The sequence below is a fragment of the Corvus hawaiiensis genome, chromosome 5 (assembly GCF_020740725.1).
Source record: "Corvus hawaiiensis isolate bCorHaw1 chromosome 5, bCorHaw1.pri.cur, whole genome shotgun sequence".
In the NCBI taxonomy this organism is placed as follows: domain Eukaryota; kingdom Metazoa; phylum Chordata; class Aves; order Passeriformes; family Corvidae; genus Corvus; species Corvus hawaiiensis.
Genome location: NC_063217.1, coordinates 43,078,872 through 43,098,981, shown reverse-complemented (window position 1 = coordinate 43,098,981; position 20,110 = coordinate 43,078,872). Strand labels below are relative to the sequence as shown.

The 20,110-nt window shown below is 40.4% G+C and overlaps 1 protein-coding gene across 3 annotated transcripts; it reads left to right on the top strand.

The window, feature by feature from the left end:
* The first annotated feature begins 91 nt into the window (after positions 1-91).
* SLC9B2 (solute carrier family 9 member B2) lies at positions 92-18,301 on the top strand. 3 transcript variants are annotated; one of them, XM_048303292.1, is made up of 12 exons: positions 92-1,086; positions 3,636-3,735; positions 4,949-5,129; positions 6,400-6,570; positions 9,271-9,413; positions 11,161-11,288; positions 12,184-12,359; positions 12,893-12,999; positions 14,078-14,227; positions 16,543-16,651; positions 16,808-16,944; positions 17,910-18,301. In XM_048303292.1, exons 2-12 carry the CDS (start codon positions 3,646-3,648, stop codon positions 18,147-18,149), a joined length of 1,632 nt encoding a protein of 543 aa, XP_048159249.1. In that variant the 5' UTR covers positions 92-1,086; positions 3,636-3,645; the 3' UTR covers positions 18,150-18,301. The 3 variants fall into 3 exon arrangements, with proteins under 3 accessions (XP_048159249.1, XP_048159247.1, XP_048159248.1); XM_048303290.1 differs by having other exon boundaries at positions 4,946-5,129; XM_048303291.1 differs by lacking the exon at positions 92-1,086 and adding an exon at positions 1,879-2,128 and having other exon boundaries at positions 4,946-5,129.
* The last annotated feature ends 1,809 nt before the right edge of the window (positions 18,302-20,110 follow it).

Genomic DNA, 20,110 nt, shown 5'->3' with positions numbered 1-20,110 from the left:
ACCTCTTAATTCCCTGGTCTGTTTTTAATGGAACTGGTAATTCTCTTTGTTTTTCTTCCACCTCACTGATAATATAAAGAGGCTTTTTGACGTTTCAGATTCTAGGTCAAAATTTTCTCTTGTGGGGGGGGAGGAATAGACTTCCCTGATTCAGAATCCTTCTGGAAAATTTAATTTGATCAAAAAACGCTTTTGGATTTGTAGTCAGCTTAGTTCTGTGCGATGATACCAGGAGCAAAGTAGCAACATGAAGCACTTGACTCTGCTTTCAGATGCACTCAGTGCAGCTTGCATATTTAGAGTTGAGAAAAAGAGAGGGCGTGTTTCATTCCCTCATGTGCACTTACAGATGAGGTAGATGAATTTGCTTTAAGAAGTGGAAATGCCGTGATGGTAACAATATATATATGCAAGGTGGTTTTGTTTGGGGTGGTTTTGGGGGTTGGTTTGTTGGTTGTTTTTTTTTTTAATTCTCTTGCCTGCTCCTGAATTTCTTCTGTGTGCACGCAGAGCAGAATCAGCAAGAGCTCCTTACCCTTTCCTTGCACCAAACCTCCAACTCCTCCAGTGCTGTAGTCTGGGTTAAAGGATCGCGTGTAGCTTCCCCATGCGTCTTCCACAGCCACGGGAAAGGCAGCACAGAAAGCCTTTTTCATGTGTATAGGATGCAATGAATGTCATGGAGGACTGGCTATGAAGGATATAAAAATCTTCCTCCTGGGCGCCCCGATACGTGTCCAAAGCGGTGGACGGGCTCACTCTGGCCCATCGCTCACACCGACCTGACAGCTCGGATCATGGCCAGTCTCCTGCCGCCCTTCCCGCGGTGCCCCACTCAACAAAGCATCCGAGAAGCCCTTTGGGGCATCCCCAGCTCCAGCTGCTGGCCTGGGGAAGCTGTGACTGTAGAGGAGGGCCTGTTGCAGCAGCAGGAGCGGCGGCGGGAGGAGCCGGAGCCGTTCCAGCGGAGCCGCTGCTGCGCGCGCCGGGAGCGGGTTGTCCCCTCCCGGTCCCCGCGCTCGGCGTCGCGCCGGGAGAGGCTGCGCAGGGAGCGGGTCCCTCGCTCTGGTCCCCGCCGTGCCCCAGGTGAGTTTTCTGCCCCTCTGCCTCGTTACATCCCCATCCCCTGCAGCAGGAGGGGTGACGGTGGGGAACTGATAGCAGGCTTGGCAGGCAGGAGGCTGCACTCGGGTTTACTTAGCGCCTTTTTGTGGATAATGACGGTTTGGGTTTGGGTGTTTTAATCATTATTTACTCTGAGTGCCAGTTGCTCCGATGGTGTTTGTGGTATTTCATTTGCATTCCTTTCTGTACTTTCTCTGTGCAAAGCAGAATGCTGGGAGTCTCCGAGGCGGCAGAGCTCATGCCATAGGCACGCATGTGCTGTCCCTGTCAGTCAGCTCTCTCTCACTACCCATTAGAAATAACTAAAATGAGAGGATCTAATAAAAGCCTTTCTCCTTTCAAAACAAGGAAATTGTATTTTACAGGGATGTGCTAAAATAGGTCTGTTACTGGCTGGTTTCCATGGGACAGGCCTTAACCCTGAGGTATAAATTCCGCTCAGTGATTTCTCAGTCACTGATTTTGTTTGCATTGAAGGTGAAATTTAAAAACTAAAACAAGCCCCCCTCCAAAAAAAAAACCCCAAACCTGTGAACTTCCAGAAGACCCGCACTGACTTAAGTACACTAACTACTCACTTTGGTCCCATTGATCCAAAAGGATGGTTCTTGAAAGTAGATTCTCAATCCTGCTAACATGGTGAAGACCTGCCACAAAACAGATAAGGACAGCACTATTAGACTCCTCATTTACTCCTTGAAACCATTCCTGTTAAACAGAACATTCAATATCCCTGCGTAGTCAATCTTTCCTGTCCCACACACTGCCATGAACAGCGCTTTCAGGAGCTGAAACTGTGGCGAGGTGGACTTGCCTTTGTCAGAAGTCTTAATGTATTTTGTGTCAACAGCTACGTGACTCCAAGATCTGGGATGTTGCCCATGCAAAGCTGGATGGAGAACAATATTCTTTTGTCCTTTACTCACACGCAAGCCAAGTGCAAAATTAAGTACATAAATCCACCCTGGGAAAGTGATCAGTGAAGGGAAGGAGGGAGGCACTGGTAGGTTGCTGATACTTTCTATTCCAGTTGGGAGGACTGGCATTTGTGGATTCCCAGCCCCAATGAAAGGATGAAAAAAACTGAACCAAAAGTATCACTGATGTCATTAAAAAAACCCCTAAGAACACAATTATTTGGTTCCGCAAGTACTAATTAAAAATACAGAAAAGTACTGGAATTTGAATAAATAGACACTTTACCTTTAAAAAGGAAAACTATTAACTATTAACTTAGAACACACTGAAAGTGTTTGCCTATGGCTCTGTATTCTTCTTCTATGCCTTGGCCATGCCTCAGGCCAGTTTCATATCAGAACAGCTCAAACATAACCTCATAGGTGTTAGAGCAGCCCTTGGCTTTGTTTATGGCACCAGTCATTCCCAAGTATCAAATACTTCATTTTAAACTTGAGGCTTGATAATTTGAGAATCACCTCTGACTTACTTCCAACAATCTAGCAGGGAAGGAATTTCTTGGCTCAAAAGTTCTGGCTTAACTTCACTGGTGTTTTATATGGCCAGAGCAATGTAAAAGACTTGAAGAAACTGAGCTGATGGAGAATATATGCCAACCTCTGCTGTAACAAAGAACACCATCAAGCCTTGTCTCCAGCTCTCACACTTGTGAAACTACAGTAAGTAGGTGCACCAAGAAAATACCTGACATACAAAACAGTGCACTGCAATATCTTGTGTTAGAATCTACAGGACAAAAAGTGGACTAGTTAAGAGTGAGCAAAAACAGTGATAATTACCCACAAATGACTTGGATCTTATTTCCCACTCTGAGAAGTATCTCCATGGGATATAATCAGTAAAAAAGAGCCATATTTAATCAGACTGCAAGCTGTGAAAAGTCTTAATCTTTATTCAAACAGGCATCTTCACCTCCTTAGATACTCAGTCAATGTGTTTGTAGCTAGTGGCATCTAACAGAAACAAGTTCTTAAAATTCCTTTGCAAATCAACCTGGATCAGTCAGGCTTAAGTTAGGAGAAAAGTGTCCCCTCCTGAAGCTTTAGAAACCTAAAAATTAGACGTTTAGAAACTACAATTGTTCTAACTTTATTAAATGGTTGCTTTCACTGCCATGTACACAGGGCCTTGTGACACTTTCAGAACTAATGGTCCTGCTAAGTGGTGCTGACAGCAAATAACCTTTATTATGTGCTAAAAGAAGGCACAAATAGATAAAGATGTATTACAGCCATACTTTAAAGGAGGAATGAAGAAGTTAGCACAGATTATTGTGATTCTAAAACTCAGATTTTTTTAAAAATTATTTTAGTGCTTGAATTCGTAAGCTTAATACTCTTCTTCTGTTAGTTTCTGTCTCTTGTTCTTATGTACAGCATAGGCACACAAAACCCATTGAATTTGTAATTGGGCTGTGAGGATATTTTCACCTGATCAGTGGGGAAAAGACAACATCATTGAGAAGTCATCCATTTGGAAAACTGTGATTATTTTCTTCTCTTTAACTTTTCCACCTTTATTTCTTTCTTTAGGTTTGCAGCAATGATAAAGGAAGATGTAAATGACCGTGAAGATTCTGAACCATCAGTATGTGAGAGAAATGGCATGATTCCCATGCATGAGCTAAGTGAGGTAATTAACTAGAATCTCAAAGAATTGTTCTAGTCAGAGAGAACCCTCCTTTTCCTTTCCTTTTTCATTTGTTAAGAATAAACTTCTTAACGTAAAAGGCACTTAAAAGTAAGCATATAGTATTGAGTGTATCTCATATAGATGTCTCTATGGCATATCTTGATGCACACGGTGATCACAGAATCACGGGGTGAACAAGTAACTCCATGCTGAAAGCTCACGAGATTTGTGTTCCAATCATGATTCTTGAGTAAGGAATATATATATGGAGAGAGAGAGGGAAGAGAGAAAAATAATCAGAAATGTGGAACTATTACTGGAGAAGAGCCAAACCACATTATTGGCAGAATTCCATGTCTACAGTATGACAATATGCTGACATGATTAATCATATGGGAAGGTAGATGATTAACTTGTCAAAAATAATGCTAAAATGAAGTGAGACACATGTCCAAAAATGGTCAAAAAGTGCTTTGGCTATGAATATGGATAAGTAGGTGTACCACTATAAGAGAATAGCTTCAAGGAACTTCATGGAAATAACTCCCAGGGTAGCATTTCTCCATCTCTACTTTGACTTACCAACTTGAGCCTTCCAGCAATGGATCGTGTGAGTAAAGCTTGTACTGGCCAGTTGTGTTGTTTCTTTCATCTTTGTTTTGTTATTTTGGTTCAAGGCTTTACAACGGAAGTTATTAAGTTATTAGTTTAATGTAAGTATCTGTTATTTAATAGAACAGATAGTTGTATTAAAATCGCTATCTCACTGGAATGATGCTAATCATTAACTGTATTGTGAAATCCAGTCTGGTAACAATTATCAAATTGTAGAAAATATTAATAAATGCTTAGTTTTGTACACAAGACAAGCTGAGCCTGGCCTGCTATTATTGTTCCTTCATCAAATATGCAAATATTGGTACTGCACAGGTATTATATCTCTTGGGACAGGAGCCTTGTCAGTTGCAGATAAAAAGGCAAATGTCATGCAGTTTCTCACATGCAATTCTTTGTGCCATGCAAAAAACAAACACAGAGCCAAAAATGCCAAAAATACGTCAAAGCTGGACATTCCTAGAATGGTTGTTTAGTTAACACAGTTATCTGTAGCCTGTGGGAATGCAGTGCATCTCAGCTGACTTCAGGTCTTGCACACTACTTCAGATACATACCGTGCCACTTCTGAGGGAGTCTCCATGTTTTCATTCAGCAGGGACCAACAGCAGATGCCAAAGGTACTGATGGGAATATACAAACAGAAGAAACTGCTCTCTTGAACCACTGCATTCAGCAACCTCCAGAACCAACAGCAGGGTCTTCAATACCTGCAAGAACATGGAGGCAAATATTTGCTTGTCCTCCTCAGGGTTTACTTGCCCAAACAGTGACAAATGGTAGGTAAGGGACACAGCTAATTAAAATAAGAAATGGCAAATGAAGTACTTGTTTCTCTAAATGGGATGATACCTGTCCATTGTCCTTGAAAATAATGAATGGAAACAGCTGTGTTTTAGTTATCCATTGTTTGAAAGTTTTAACCAGAGGATAAAAAAAAGATGAAACAAAGATTTGAATGTACAGTTTTTATTTCTCCAGTCTCTCTTATATGTTTACCATGGTAGGTATGTTTTTGCACTGCACACTGTTTTCATCAGAAGAAAGACCTCCTAATTTTTGCCTTGATAGTTTACCCTTAATACCCCAGGCTTGCAAAGCCAAGAGTCCTCACTACAAGGCAAACTGACCCATTTTGTTTAGAATTTGTCCTGAACTGAAAGCTCACAAAAGAGACGCCTGGCTAACTAGTTATTTAAGATTTTTCCTAACAAAAGACACTTCATGTGTCTTTGCTTCCACAGCTACTTGGAATTCTTAGGCTTTTATGTTTGGAAATCTACTGGTCTTCCCTTTGCCACCTGTCACCCTCAAGTAAGATTAATAAAAATCCAATCTGAAAATGCAATACATTTCCTCTCCTTTAGTCTTCTTTTATATGCAAGCATGCCTGTTCTCGTTGGACAACTGTAGGAACAGATTTGTGAACCTTGAAAGAGCATAATGTTTTTACATATTTTATAATATTTTCACACACTGTTCTCATAATACTTTTCAGGATGTTTTCCCCCTCTGTATTATCCTGCTTTGATTCTTGTATCAAGGGAAGTATCTGTACTCCAAATGTCTAGAGACATGACCATCTTCAGAATTTTTTCCCCAGGGATAAAAATGTATTGCACAAACACATTCAGCCAAAAAATTACGCTTCAATTATTTTAAAAATTAGACTGGAGCTGCAGTCGTCAGCTTGAAGATATGCCAGACTGTTCAGCAGCAGGTTTTACTGGGGTTCTGAAGTAGCTGAAGGAAGATAATCAAATGCAAGATAAGTTAGTGAAAGTCTTTGCTTTAAGTTTGAAACCTGTGAAGTGTTTTTCACAGCGGACCAAGGCTCACTAAATTCATTTTGATATTTAAAGTATTTTAGCATCGGTTTAGGGATCATCAAAGATTAATTGCATTATTGTGATTAAACTAATTTTTAAGGTAAGTAATTTTATTTCTAAAAGTCATGGTTAACTGCTTAATAGAAAAACAAATGTGATCTAACAGCAAAGTTGTTTCTGAGAGATGATTAAATACTATTTATTTTTTGTTTTGTTCCAGTTGCATTCGTGGTCCTGGTTTGGGCTGTGGTTTGGTCCATAACTGGGGCTGAGTGTCTCCCAGGTGGAAATCTATTTGGAATTCTGTTTCTTTATTTCTTTGCTGTCATTGGAGGTAAAATTTTTGGATTCATTAAAATACGAACACTGCCCCCTCTCCCTGCTCTTCTGGGTAAGATATCCGTCCTTCTTTTCTTCCTGTATATTTTGTGTTGTTGAAACCATCCAGTAGGACCTGTATGGTAGACATGTTTGGATTGGGAACAAATAAACTGTGTCACATTCAAAATCTGTAGCTTTTCCAAGTGACTTTTTCTGGTCCTCTCTGAAAAGGTGCAAAACTCCCCAGACTGGCTCGGTGAAATTCTAACTAAGGCTCTCTTCTTAATTCTTCATGAGTCAGAGAACTGTATGATTACAGACTCAAAGTTTATTGTCCTTCAGACCCTTCTGTCACAGTTACTTAAAATTTGGGTTTAATAACACCAAACAGGAATCCTGATCCAGACATCATCTTACAGTACAGTAGTAATCTCTTTGCAAAATTATTGCTGAGCTGTTTCTTGGTATCTCACACAATGAAAATGTTTTCCAAACAAAACATTACAGGAATTCCCTACTGCTGGTAGTCCAAAGGATTTCTTTCTTCTTCCTTTATCTCAAGATAATTGAAACCTGAGGAAGTAAATTCACAACAAGGAATAATTCTTCTGCAGAGTTGTTCTGATTCAATCATAACATTTTTTTTTTCACATCAGCATCCTATTTTATTTTACATAGAAATGCAAAATAGAATGGGAGATGAAAATAATGTTAATTCTGACATCTTCAGAATCTTTTCGGGTTTCTTTCCTAGAGGAGTTTTTATATTTGCTTAGATCAGTACAATATTGTGATGTGCTGTGATGTCAGTGAAGTTGGAAATGAAGCTTCAGGTTCTTCTCACCAGCTGTATCCTGTCCCCTTGCTAAGTTCACTGCATAAATGAGTAAAGCTGTTGACAGGCAGTGAAACTCCATGGCAGAGTGGGCCTGCAGTGCAAAGGTGTGATGCTGTAGCCTGCATAGCTGGTGTTGTGCCTCACACAGGAGCTCCACACATGGCCCTGTCCAGGCAGCGTGTGCGTTCTTGCACTGCTCGGTTTCACCAGAGAGAAAAAATTCAAATGAGAGGGAGGAAGGTTTTGCATATGGCATGCATGCCTGCAACAATATGAACACAGAATGTCACATGCAGGGAGTCTGCCCTTTCTAGGTAAACACCCCTTTTAAACAAATAAAAGTATTTCTGACCATTTGGATTCTGTTTGTTTGGGAGATTTTAATTACATCTGTATCTAAAAGTTGAGTTGAGCTTGAAACTGCTTGTCAGACAGGTAATACTGGACAACAGAAACTTCAGCATGACACCACATGTCTGTTGAGTTGTCTAGGACAGAGTTCATTGTTCTGATCCCCAGTCTTTGAGGAAAATCGGAGAAATCTATGACTCTGAAGATGAGATAGACAATGTCTGTGAATATTCTCTTTTTACATTAAAGATAAAAACCTTGTGCTCTTACATGCCTTTAACCTATTCTTGCTAGGTCCAGTAGAGTGTAAGGTGGCTGGCTGAACACTTAAGCACCTTATTTTGAGCCTCTGTCTCAAGAAAAAATGAGGGAAATTGGTACTGAAACAACCACCTAATATATTTTAGGTGCACATTGCAGTGCAGGAAGCATGGAGCAGATCAGTGAAGATATCCCTTGAGCTGGACATTTTTGCTTTGTTAAGTAGATTCCTGGATCAGGGTAGTTCCAGTGACTTGGACCTCATGCAAACGTTGCAAAGAGCATGTGGTCACGTTGCCAGCCTGCTGTAATTGTCATGAGGTACCACAGATTAATTATGACACTGTTTTTCTCTGAGAGGTGGTGGAAAGAACAATGTCTGAAAGTTTAGAGTGTCCCAGGACAAATCAAGTTCACAGTCAAGGCTCACAGTGAGCTGGGACCAACCTGAGCACAGTGATTTGTTTACTTTTTGTCTTTTTTTTTGTTTTTGTTTCCTGTTTCTAAACATGACTAATATAAAATTAATGCCACAAAAATGTATCTTTGAATCATCAGGACTCACAATGGAAAGTTTAAAGTCAACTTTTCCTGTACTTTTCCATATCCTTCCAGAGCTATGGCTTCAATAGCTTTGCAGGAAGTCTCTGATTTGACAGTTTTACTAATATTTGCAAAAGGTTGTATCATGCAAGTAACTCAAATAGAGGATAAGACAGAGTTTCCGATTTCCCATCCCCTTTTTGTGCCCTCTTTGTGTAAGAGTCTCATTGCCAGAGCACTTTAAAATGTCTCAATTAGTCCATGATGAGCTGGTTTAGATTATACTTCCCAAATGAAAGCAGCATTCCGGTTCATGCGATACCTGCATTTCTTACACCTAAGAGGATTTTTAACAATTCCAAGCTTCTGAGATAAATACACAATATTAGATGATCTTCCTATTTTTGTGTTAAAACAAGCTAACAAGAAAAAAATCTTTAAGAATGCAGAGATGTCTTTGCTTATGGTATGACCTGTACCTGGTGAACAAAGCCAAATTCTTTTGACTCAGACTAAAGCTGTGTATCAGCATCCTGCTGATTTATTCATTGGTGACCTGCTGTGTTTTTAGGCCACTTTTACTGCTTTAAATGTGTGTATCTCTTTTCATGCCTCAGTCCCATTGTTAAAACGTGGCTAATAATTCAGAATACAAATTGTTTCCTTTTCTCTCATAAAAACGTGGTATGATGTCTGTTTTTAAGAGTGCAATGCAAGCTTTCCTTGTGCAATAAAAAAAAAATTCATTTGACAGGAGCATATTTGTTTTGACTTAAGGGATGCTGCTTGCTGGTTTCCTAATCCAAAATACTCCATTCATCAGTGACTTTGTCCAGATAAACCTACGCTGGTCTGCAGCACTGAGGAATATTGCTCTTTCCATTATCTTGACCCGAGCAGGACTTGGCCTCGATCCAAAGGTATGGCACCAGCCGTTTGTGTGAGGCAGAGTATACAACAGCTATCAAAAAAATTTGAATAATTGGTTACATTAAAAATACTGAACTGCTCAGTCTTGGAGCATCTGCAAATTCGATCATTACAGAAGCATAATTTTTGTTGTATAATTATGTGTATGTTAATACTGGCAGTTGGATTTGTACAGTACGTAAGCAATCCAAAAAATACGTGACAAAAACTGATTTTATGATTATTTTCATTTCCTGAATTTTGTGAGCAGAACAAATTGAGGATGTGTGCAGCATCATGGTCTGTCAGGAAGAGTTTACACTGCCTGACAAACTCCCTGTTAGTTTATGCTGAAAAACTAAAGTAATGGAAGGGATCCCCAGTCCTTGAAAGAGAATGTTTTTGTGTGGACAGAAATCCAAAAAACGCAATCAACCACAAAAGTGTAAACCCTGTGTGACTTTTTTTACTGTTTTTTTTAATCATTGCCATTTTATTGCAAATATGTTAATTGCAAAGATGAATCCTGCTGCACTACTGAAACAATGATTCACATCACAATGAAGTCCATAACAGTCCTATGAACACAAAAGAGTTTCTGCACCCTAAGAAATATGATATTTCATAAATTGATGAAGGCAAGGTTTTGCTTATTCAAAACGAGCTGGCTGATGTAAAGCTGTACCATATTGGCCCCTACCTGTTTAAGCAACCACTTAGAGTTTATAAAACTTAGGTAAAGTATGGGTAGTTTAGAACATCTAAATTGATTTTTCTTTAACAAGAAGAAGTAAGAGTTGCCAATGCTTCTGTTATTTAGGAAAGTATGGTGTTGCCAATATTGAAAAATGTCTGTTTTCCTAAATTATCATCATCTTATTTTCCAAGATAATACTGAAGCTTGTATGAGCATAAACTGTGTGTTGTTAAGACACAGCTTGGATGCCCAGTTCTGTGAGATTGCGTTTCTTTCTATTTCATGACAACTTTTTTTGCTGAGGGAACTCATTTATGGCTCATTTTAATTCCATGTGGTAATGAAAGTGTCATTTGGACTCTGTGTGTGGCAAATGCTTTGATGCAGTTAAAATTGTTCCTCATGTAATTGAAACTGTAAACACAAAAAAGTCAGCTTCTCTGCTCAGCCCTGATTATGCTGGGATAAACTGGACTGGTAAAAAGTGGAACTCACTGTTTGGGTTTTTTTATTCCATGTCAAAATTAGGGACCTGTCCTAGCAGACTCATGTTTATGACTAACTATTAAAGACAGCTGTTACAAGCAAATTTGCCAGTTTAGAAAAAAAATTTTTAAGTTGCTGAGCCAAAAGGAGCTTAAGCTGTGAATGTCAAGTGAGAGAGAGCTGAAAGATGCTTGGCTCCTTGTGCCAAGTTTATGTAGTTCTACAACTTTCCATGATTTGTTCATAGATTTTGGGATAATTTTTGGGGGTGCTCATGCAACTTCTGGGATTATAGCAAAATCTTTTTGTGGATGTAGCAAATGACAAAAAGCCAAACAGAATTTTCTGTCACTCCTTCCAGTGACATTCAGGAACCTTGTCAAGCCTGGATTCACTGCCACACTTGAAAATTTTATATCCAAACCATTTGGTCTTGGGCCTATCTCTAGTTTAGGCCATGTCATGTCCTATAGGGCAGCTCAGACACAATTCTTTAATAAGCCATATCAGATTGTAATGTTTTTCCTCTCTGTAAAGCCAAGGGTACTGACACTATTGTGCCCGTATGGTTGCAGGCTCTTCAGAAGCTCAAAGCCGTCTGTTTACGGCTTGCTTTCGGACCGTGCCTCTCAGAAACATGCACAGCTGCTGTCCTTGCCTACTTGTTCCTGCATTTGCCATGGCAGTGGGGATTTATATTAGGGTAACGTACTGCCTTTTCTCCTGTATGACAAAAGTGCCTGTTTTCAGCCTGCAGCTAAATGATCCAAGTGTGGTTAATTCTCTGTGCCAAGCAGAGACCTCAGTTCAGTTCAGCTGGGAAGCTGTGCTTAGCCCCTGTGGTCTTTAGCTTCCCATTTATGCCTGGCTCTGTGGCTAATTTAAAGGTCATATTTTCAGGCTGCGGAGGAGTACTTGCATCATTACTCTTCTGTGTTTGTGACCTGAGCACTTGAAGAAGGAAGAAGGATGGTGCAATCCCTGAGTCTTGAACCACAATACAGGGGGCTTTTAGGGACAGAAAATTATACCACAATTTGGAGAATTTTCATACTGGAATTCAGAACTTCCACACAGAGAGATGCACATAGGATAGCCTTCCTGTCACAACTCAAGGATAAGGATAAGGCATGGTATGTTCTAGAGTAACATCCTTGAAGAGAAGACTTTTTCCATCTAGTTCTATCTAAATTGGTCCAGACCCATACACTAGAACAAGATGGGTGAACTCCTTCTCTGACACATGCTGAATTTTATGAGAAGGAACTGGGCTACTGAGTCATAAGCATGTCTAGACCAGGTTTCTAAATGGGACAATCAAGGTGTCTGTCAGGGAGCACAACTGGCCTGCAGTGGAGACTCCAGTTTTAGTCTGTGGAGCCCTTTACTTTTAATGTTACTGAGTTGGGCAGAAAGTAAGAGCTGATTGCAGATCTGCGTAGAAATATCCCTGCTTGTAATTAGAAGGGAAAGGTTAGGAAAATACCTTACATAAAGGTCTGCTTATTTATACTTCAAAAGAATTAAGGTCAGAACATTCTGAAGTTTTTTTAGTTCAGTGCTTTCTTTTTGATATGCTGAACCCTGTGTGTTTTCAGTTTTGTTCTAGGTGCAGTCTCCCCTGCTGTGGTGGTTCCCTCCATGCTGATTTTACAAGCTGGGGGATACGGGGTGGAGAAAGGTGTCCCAACTTTGCTAATGGCAGCTGGCAGCATTGATGACATTCTGGCTATCACAGGCTTCAACACTTGCCTTGGGATGGCTTTCTCCTCTGGTATGCTGGTTAATCTGTACATGAGGAAATGCAGAATGCTGATATTTTGAAGAATGTGTGCTCTGTTATGGCTGACTCATTTGTAATTTAATGGCACCTCCTTATAAAATTCATGTATAGCCTTAAATACGGAGATTGAAATTGCCCATGTTCAAAAGTTAGTGTAACATTGTCAGCTCTGAGTTGTGGGTCACAGCAACTTTCAGAGAACATTTTTCCCTGACTGCTTCCTTAGCTGCCAAGTCTGGTCCTTGCATGCCCAACATAATGCTTTGAAATTTCAGTGGGTTTGGCAATGTTCTTACAGTGGCTCTTTCTCTGACTTCTCTCACACACTTTCTTGGCATGAGCTTTCAGAGAAAGAAAGTTGCACCATCCAGTCCCTTCAGGCCCATAGGTTCCCTCCTGAACTCCTTTGCCCCAAGTAATTTAGAGCAGACACTGTCCTGGAATCACCCTCACAGGTCTAGAGCGTGGTTTGACTGAAGGGTCTATGTATGGCTTACTGAACACGTTTTTCTTTTGCTAAATAGGTTCTACTCTGTACAATGTGCTCCGTGGAGTCCTGGAGGTTGCTGTTGGCATAGCAGCTGGGGGAATTCTGGGAATGTTTATTCGATATTTCCCAAGCCATGATCAGGTGAAAACCCAGTAAAAAAAAAAAAATTATAATAAATAGATTCTTTGCTAAGGGATTATTTTGTTTACCTATTAATTTCCAAGCCTCCTGTGAAGCTGGTTTGGGGGAAGGCTTTTTACAGTGCTAGCAGCTTCCAGATTGCAAAACCTATCAAGTGAGGATGTGTTTTAAAGGTGATTATTTATTTACTGCACCAATATGTAAAGGGGGAAGGGTCTGATACCCATGGCAGACAGTAAAATAATAATTTATTAGATTGATGCAGGACACATTTACTTCTTTAAGATGTATCCAGTAGGCCTAAGATTAAAAATTAATAAAGCAGATGTATTGGAGGTTTTAAGTGATTTGATCATATCATTAGTATTAATTAGAATGTGTTCCTTTCTGTTAAAATTACATGTACAGAAAGTGGTAGATGAATTTTCTATTGAGGGGTAATTAAACGTACAGAAAATTGTGGAAGAATGTAGATATGCTCTGGACTACCGAAGTCAGTATTCAGAGCATCTATTGCCCTCAGTGGCACCAAATTTTCTTATTAAATAATGTAAGAAGTGTGATACCAGAGCTAAACAGTTAGATAGAAATGAGGAACAATGGTAGATAACTGTCTGCTGTGAGACTGAATGAAATAAAACTAGATTGTTCCTGGCAAATGTTTGAGTTGCCCTTAAAAACATCTGGTGGCCAAGATTTCACCTTTCCTTGGATTAACTGTTGTAGTACTTGACTGCACAGGTAGAAAATCCTGCTATCACAGAGTTGAGGCAGAGCTGCTGGAACAGAGCATCATGTTCCTTGTGATAAAAATAGCCTATTGGCAGTAAGATTTTGGATGGGCAGAGGAAAAAAAATATTACCTTTTCCAAATTTGTATTCTTAGGAATTGATGTCCAAAAAAAATCCTTAATCCAACTGAGCAGTTCGAGTCTCACTTGAAAGCTTTGATTCCTTCAAAATTATTAATTTGTATTTTCCTTTTCAAGTTCTTATTTTCAAAATTAACAGGAGTAACTTTTTTCCTCCATTTCTGAAAGGAATTTACTTTTTTGTTTCTCTCTTTCCTTGGCTGCAGGCATCTTTGGCATGGAAGAGATCATATTTTGTACTTGGACTGTCCATGTTTGCTGTTTTTGGCAGCATCTACTTTGGCTTCCCTGGATCAGGAGGGCTCTGCACATTAGTCTTGGCTTTTGTCGCAGGTGTGGGATGGTCTGATGAAAAGGTGAATGTTTACATAAGAAGGATACCATATCCAAAGCCTGGTGAATGTACAGCCTGACAGGAGCTTGAATTTCTGTCAGGAGTGGTAATGCTGTATTTGTGAAGTGTTAGGGGGTGTACAGATTTAAAAAACAAACAAACAAGCCAAAAAAAACCCCACTAAACCAAGCAGAACATTCTACACTTATTTTGGAAGTCTTTAGCATTTCCCTTGCCAGAAAGTTACCATGTATGTTGGTAGAGCAATATGTATGCCAGTACAGAGCCTGGCATACTGACTGAGAAAAGCTCAGCTTTCCTTAGACATCTTAAGCTGTATGAAGGAGACTTAGTTGTGAAGACACTTGACAGTAGCAATCCAAACTTTTAATTCCCAGCTCTGTGAGTGTATGTACACAGTCACTTTATGGTAAAACTTACAAATGGGTGTCCAAGATACAGCTGTGGACATGGCCTGAATACCCTGAGGGTTCATTCCCTGTGATTTGGAGGGGGTGAAATGAAAAGCAGTGATTAACTATCCTCTCTCATCTTTCCCAAATCCCAGCCAGTGTAATTTGGGTAACTTAGAGAGCAGGGTGCACACAATAAATGGTGACATAAGGCCATACAAAAACCATAAAAAGACTGCTTTTTAGTCACTTTCTTTGAGGTACTAAGCATACTTCCTCTTACTGCAGCTGTCCCACTGCATTTCTGTACCTTGCTATGTCTTACTGCCTCTTTTGCTTGATACCATCTACATTTAATGTTTTGAGGGGATCTTTCTCTCTGCAGCTGTAGGAAAAGGGGAAGGCTCAGATATAGCAGAGTCCATGTTACTATCCCCATCTAGACCCTGACTTCACTAAGATCTCAAGGTTTGTTATAACAGTGAAAAGAAACTATGATTGCCCAACTTTAAATGATGAAAAACTCTTCTTGGGACTTAACTAGTTAAAGACATTACAACTGATCAAGCTCTCTAATGAAAAGCTTTTAAACCATTTCAGGAGGAAGGACCTTAAAAGAGTATATGTAGTCTATGAAGGCTTAGTTTAAATTCTTTTGATCTGTGCATTTAGCTTCTTGGCCTTAAATATACTGATGTCAAATGCCTTAGCTCGTTTTTCTCAGATGGAGCCAGAGATATCTGCATACTGTGTACTCAGTACATTACCAAGGTTTTCCTGCTGAGCATCTCAAAGGCCACACTCTCCCACTGTCTGTGGTGGAAGGCACTTGACCAACACTGTCTACAGAAAACAATGAACATTGAACCTATTCCTGGAACAGTTAAATGGGCAGTAAACAGACTGAAATCTGCAAAGAGGGGATTTCTGGGGGCTTGGTTTGGTTTGGTTCTGTTTTATTTTGCCAGAACTGAAAAGGGTGAAATAACAAGGAGAAATGAGGCAAAAAATATTTATATATATTTATATATTTCCACCTCATTCTCTTTAACGTTACAGAAGTTTTTGTATTACTGTAACCTACCATTCCATTGACTGAAGAGCAAGAGGTGTGGCAGGACCACTCCTAAAGAGAATACCAAGGACGGGACATGTCTAGGCCCTGGATTGATTATTAAGTGACAGAGCACTGCACTTATATTTTCCACACACTCCAGCCTGAAGGTTCATTTGCTAGTGTAGAACCCACTTAATTAAAAGACAAGTGCTATTTCATATGCTGTCTGTACCTTTTCATATAAGTGGAAGATTCTTGTTTATCCTGGCCACAGTCGTTTTAGGAAAATTGTGTAAAGTTCAAACATGAGAAGAAGAGATGGTTTTGCCTTTATACACTATAGCTCAGTGGAAAGTTCTGCACTTGTTCCTGGTATGTGATTTCAGACTTGCTCAGACTAACTTTGCTCCTGCCGACATGGAGAGAGGCCTCTGACTGAGTGCAGCATGAGCAGAGTCTGACTCTGCTCAGCTACAAATGGAAGAACATGTTGAAGCATGCCGTTCCCAAAGGCTGAGAAACTTCATGGCAAAGCTGTTGAAATTACATCTTTCTAAGTACTGAAAATCAACAGTGCTTTATTTTCTTCCTCTTGTCTGCAAACTGCTCTGTTACTGTTCAAACACGAGTGCTTTTTATTTCTCCTCTCAAGACATCAAACATTTCTTTACTAGGAGAGCTAGACACAGTCTGACCTTCAAAAGGTGTGTAACTGATTTTGAATCTTTTAGTATTAGCTCAAAGAAGGAGGAGCAATTCTGGACAATCTTTATGAAACATTTTCATTTTGTCCTATGATTACTTAACTGTCGTGTCTACTTGGCCATCTTTTTGGGAACTTACAGATTATTTTTGTTCTTATTGCAGAGGGAAATAGAAAAAATTGTGGCAGTTGCATGGAATATCTTTCAACCTTTTCTTTTTGGTTTAATTGGAGCAGAAGTATCTGTTACATCTCTTAGGCCTGAAACCGTTGGTAAGATCATTCACAAATTACTCAGCTTTCATTACTGGATTTGAAAGAATCTCTGTAAAGAAATCTAAAACAAAGCAAACTATGGCTGACCCCAAAAACTCAAAAAACCAGAAGCACCTATGCCCAAAAGTACTGAGAAGTGTTTGTCTGTTGCAGGGCTCTGTGTTGCTATATTAGGCATTGCCCTAGTTGTGCGAATAATAGCAACGTTCCTGATGGTGTCTTTCGCTGGGTTTAATTTCAAGGAGAAGGTATTTGTCTCACTGGCATGGATTCCCAAAGCCACTGTCCAGGTAAACAGTCCAACATCACTTTCATTCCAGGCTAAATCTATTTTCCTTAGTAAAGCTCCCTCTAACTAGCACAGCAGTAAGCAGGGAAAGGTTCAGGCTCAATGACAGCAGAGTGACAGTTCATATTCTAAAACACTCTAAATCTGCTTGAAAAATGGGTGGAGAACATTTTATATGCAGGTGTTTTGCTTGCATCCTGGATTTGCTCTTGATAATGACAGTGAATTTTACATACACCACAGGAAGTTTAACAGTTTCTCAGCCATTGCTGATTATTGTGCCTTCACATACAGATTCTGAGAATTCTCAAAACAAAGGTAAAAGCATTTCCCTCTTACACATGAAGTGTCTGCAAGGACAGTCACATGAGACTCAAAATGGGTTTCAGTTTGTGATTATTTTGGTAAGGAGTAGTCTGAGAGCCATATTAATAGAGATGCCTCAGGCTGGCTACATTCCTGCTCCTTTATTTCAGTGATTGTCAAGTCATTTAGACGTTGCCTCAACAGCATGATTACTTGCAAACAAAAGTTAATAAAACAGGCAAGGCTTATTACATTAGTGAATTAAATTTTCAGAAGCTGCTACTACTTGACTATTGTCAGGATACATTCTCAAAGTGTGGTATTTTAACAGCTGCAATACACAATATACTGGCCCATTTCATTAATCACACATTCTCCAGAAATGTGGATAAAATGGCAGCTAAGCAATGTTCTTCACCGGAGGAAACCACCCAGATAACGTCATTAGCTTAGGAAATTCCAAGCGTAGCCAAGTGAAAATGGTTCTCATAGGTGTAATACAATGCTTACTTTGCTATGTGCGGCCTGGAAACGAACGGGTTGAATGTACTAAAAATGTCAAATTTATGTGAACTGTTGACTGATGATAGGTCCCTTTTTCGCCCTCATTCAGTGCTAAAGATTACTTGCTCCATCTCAGCAATGTTTTCTTCCCTGCAGGCTGCAATAGGTTCTCTTGCCCTGGATACAGCAAGACGACATCAAGATGAGCAACTGGAAAAGTATGGAATGGATGTACTGACAGTAGCTTTCTTGGCTATCTTGATCACTGCTCCAATTGGAGCCCTGGTTATTGGCTTGGCAGGGCCCAGACTTTTGCAGAAGGCTCAGACAAATAGCAAGGAGGATGAGGAAAGTGCTGAGGTTGGAGAAGAGGCAGAGGCCTGTGAACCTTCCTAAGACAACTACAGCAGTCTGGTCCTTCAGCCCTGACACTTTTGTTGAGTAAAGATGGCGTGTCTCTAATCTTGCTGGAGGAAACTAAAACTATCAGTCACCCCTGCTATTTTTAAATAAGCCCTGGTGGAGTTCTATAAAATATTTTTATGTGATGATGGTGCCTTGAGACGAAATAGCTGAACATACAGTGAATAAGATGACTGGGCAATGAGTCACTGAGAAGTTAGAAGTCAACAGTTACTTGAAATGTGGGGGTGGTGAGGCCAGGGAGAGGGTCAGAATTTTTCAGGCATGGAGTGGAGTCATGAGGTGGAATACAAACAGAAGAAAATGGAGACTAATGTGAATAACTTCTTGATGGTTGAAACTGGGCTGTGAGATGACAAGTTCTACAACTCAAAGAAAGCAACTTCCAAGTAAGAGACTGCTGACACATAGTGAACAAGTCCTGCTGTGGGTTGGTGATTCCCTCTCCTTCGTCATTTGTGTTCCACAACTTGCCTTTCCCTATTGCTGTTCTTCCTCACAGCTGATGCACTCCTTTGTGCCTTCAAGGGACTGTCAGCTCTGGTCATAGCAAGGAACAGCAAGTGGTACTTACATGCTCAAAGGGACAGCTGGGGGCCATCATGGACTGTGGTAATACAGATGTTGGTGCTGGCAGAAAAAAGGACAGAGCTTGAAAATGGGATGATGGTTGTGGGATGCCTATACGGACTGGGAGAGGGTTGTATGGACTGTATATGCTGCTTCTTCACCTGTGTACCTCGGCCTTCACACAACATGATGTCGAGGGAGAGATGCTGTCCTACAGCCAGGAGTAACCTCTGTTGATCAAAATCCTGCTCTTGCCTTTTAGGTTTGGTACCACGTGACAAATACCAGCAAATCTGTCTTCCTCTGCTACATTTTGTACAAGTAACTAGCTCCAAGTAAGTTGTTAGTAACTCCATTCTGAGGCATGGGATTCGCACAGCATCCCTCAGAAACTGGAAGCTACTTTGTTATTTTTTTTAAGGCTATTGGATTGTGCCTGTAACTGAGGTGGACAACACCCTCCTGGCAGATTTCTACACTACAGTTCACTGAACTCGTTTTACAGGACACTGTGTAGAATACATTTGATGTGTCTAGATTTTGGCATTAGTAAGAACCAATCATTTCTTTTTTAGCTTCTAAATTTTTAATATGCAAAACAAAAAATCTACAAAAATACTTTTAACTACTTAAATACTTCTAATGTTGACACTGTACTACTTGCAGAGTGTCATATGCCTCTGTATACAGATGAGCTGTGCACAGCTCAGTATGCATGCCTTTGTATAAGCCCTCCTCTCCATGCAAAAAGCAAGCTTCCTGAGAAGTACTTAAATTTCATAGCCTGCAGTTCCAGCACAATGATAAAAATACCAGGAAATTCTGTGGTAAGTTTTCCCCTAACAGTTGTCAAGTACATTTTATTTTTCTAACTGTGCACGCTGCTGTTCTCTCTGCTTCCTCAGGAATGTACCATCTTCAGTTCAATCCCTCTTTAGTTTCAGTCTCCTGACCTCAAAGGAAGATGCTTTCAAACTGCACCCGATGGGTTTGAAGCTGGAGCAATGGTTAAGGGTGCTGTGCTTGGTCATTATTGTGTCATCCCTGGACTTCTGTGCCTGTTCTGTCTACTTCACATGCACTCCTGGTGTCCTCCGGGCCCAGTCCTGTTCGGTATCTTTACTGATGATCTGGATGAGGGGATTGAGTGCACCCACAGTAAATCCATGGACAACACCAAGTTGGGTGGCACTGTTGATGTGCTGGAGGATAGGAAGGCTCTGCAGGGGATCTGGACAGGCTGGATCAATAGGCTGAGACCAACGGAATGAGGTTCAACAAGGCTGAGGGCCGAGTCCTGTCCTTGGGTCACAGCAACCCCAGGCAGTGCCACAGGCTGGGGACAGAGTGGCTGGGAAGCTGCC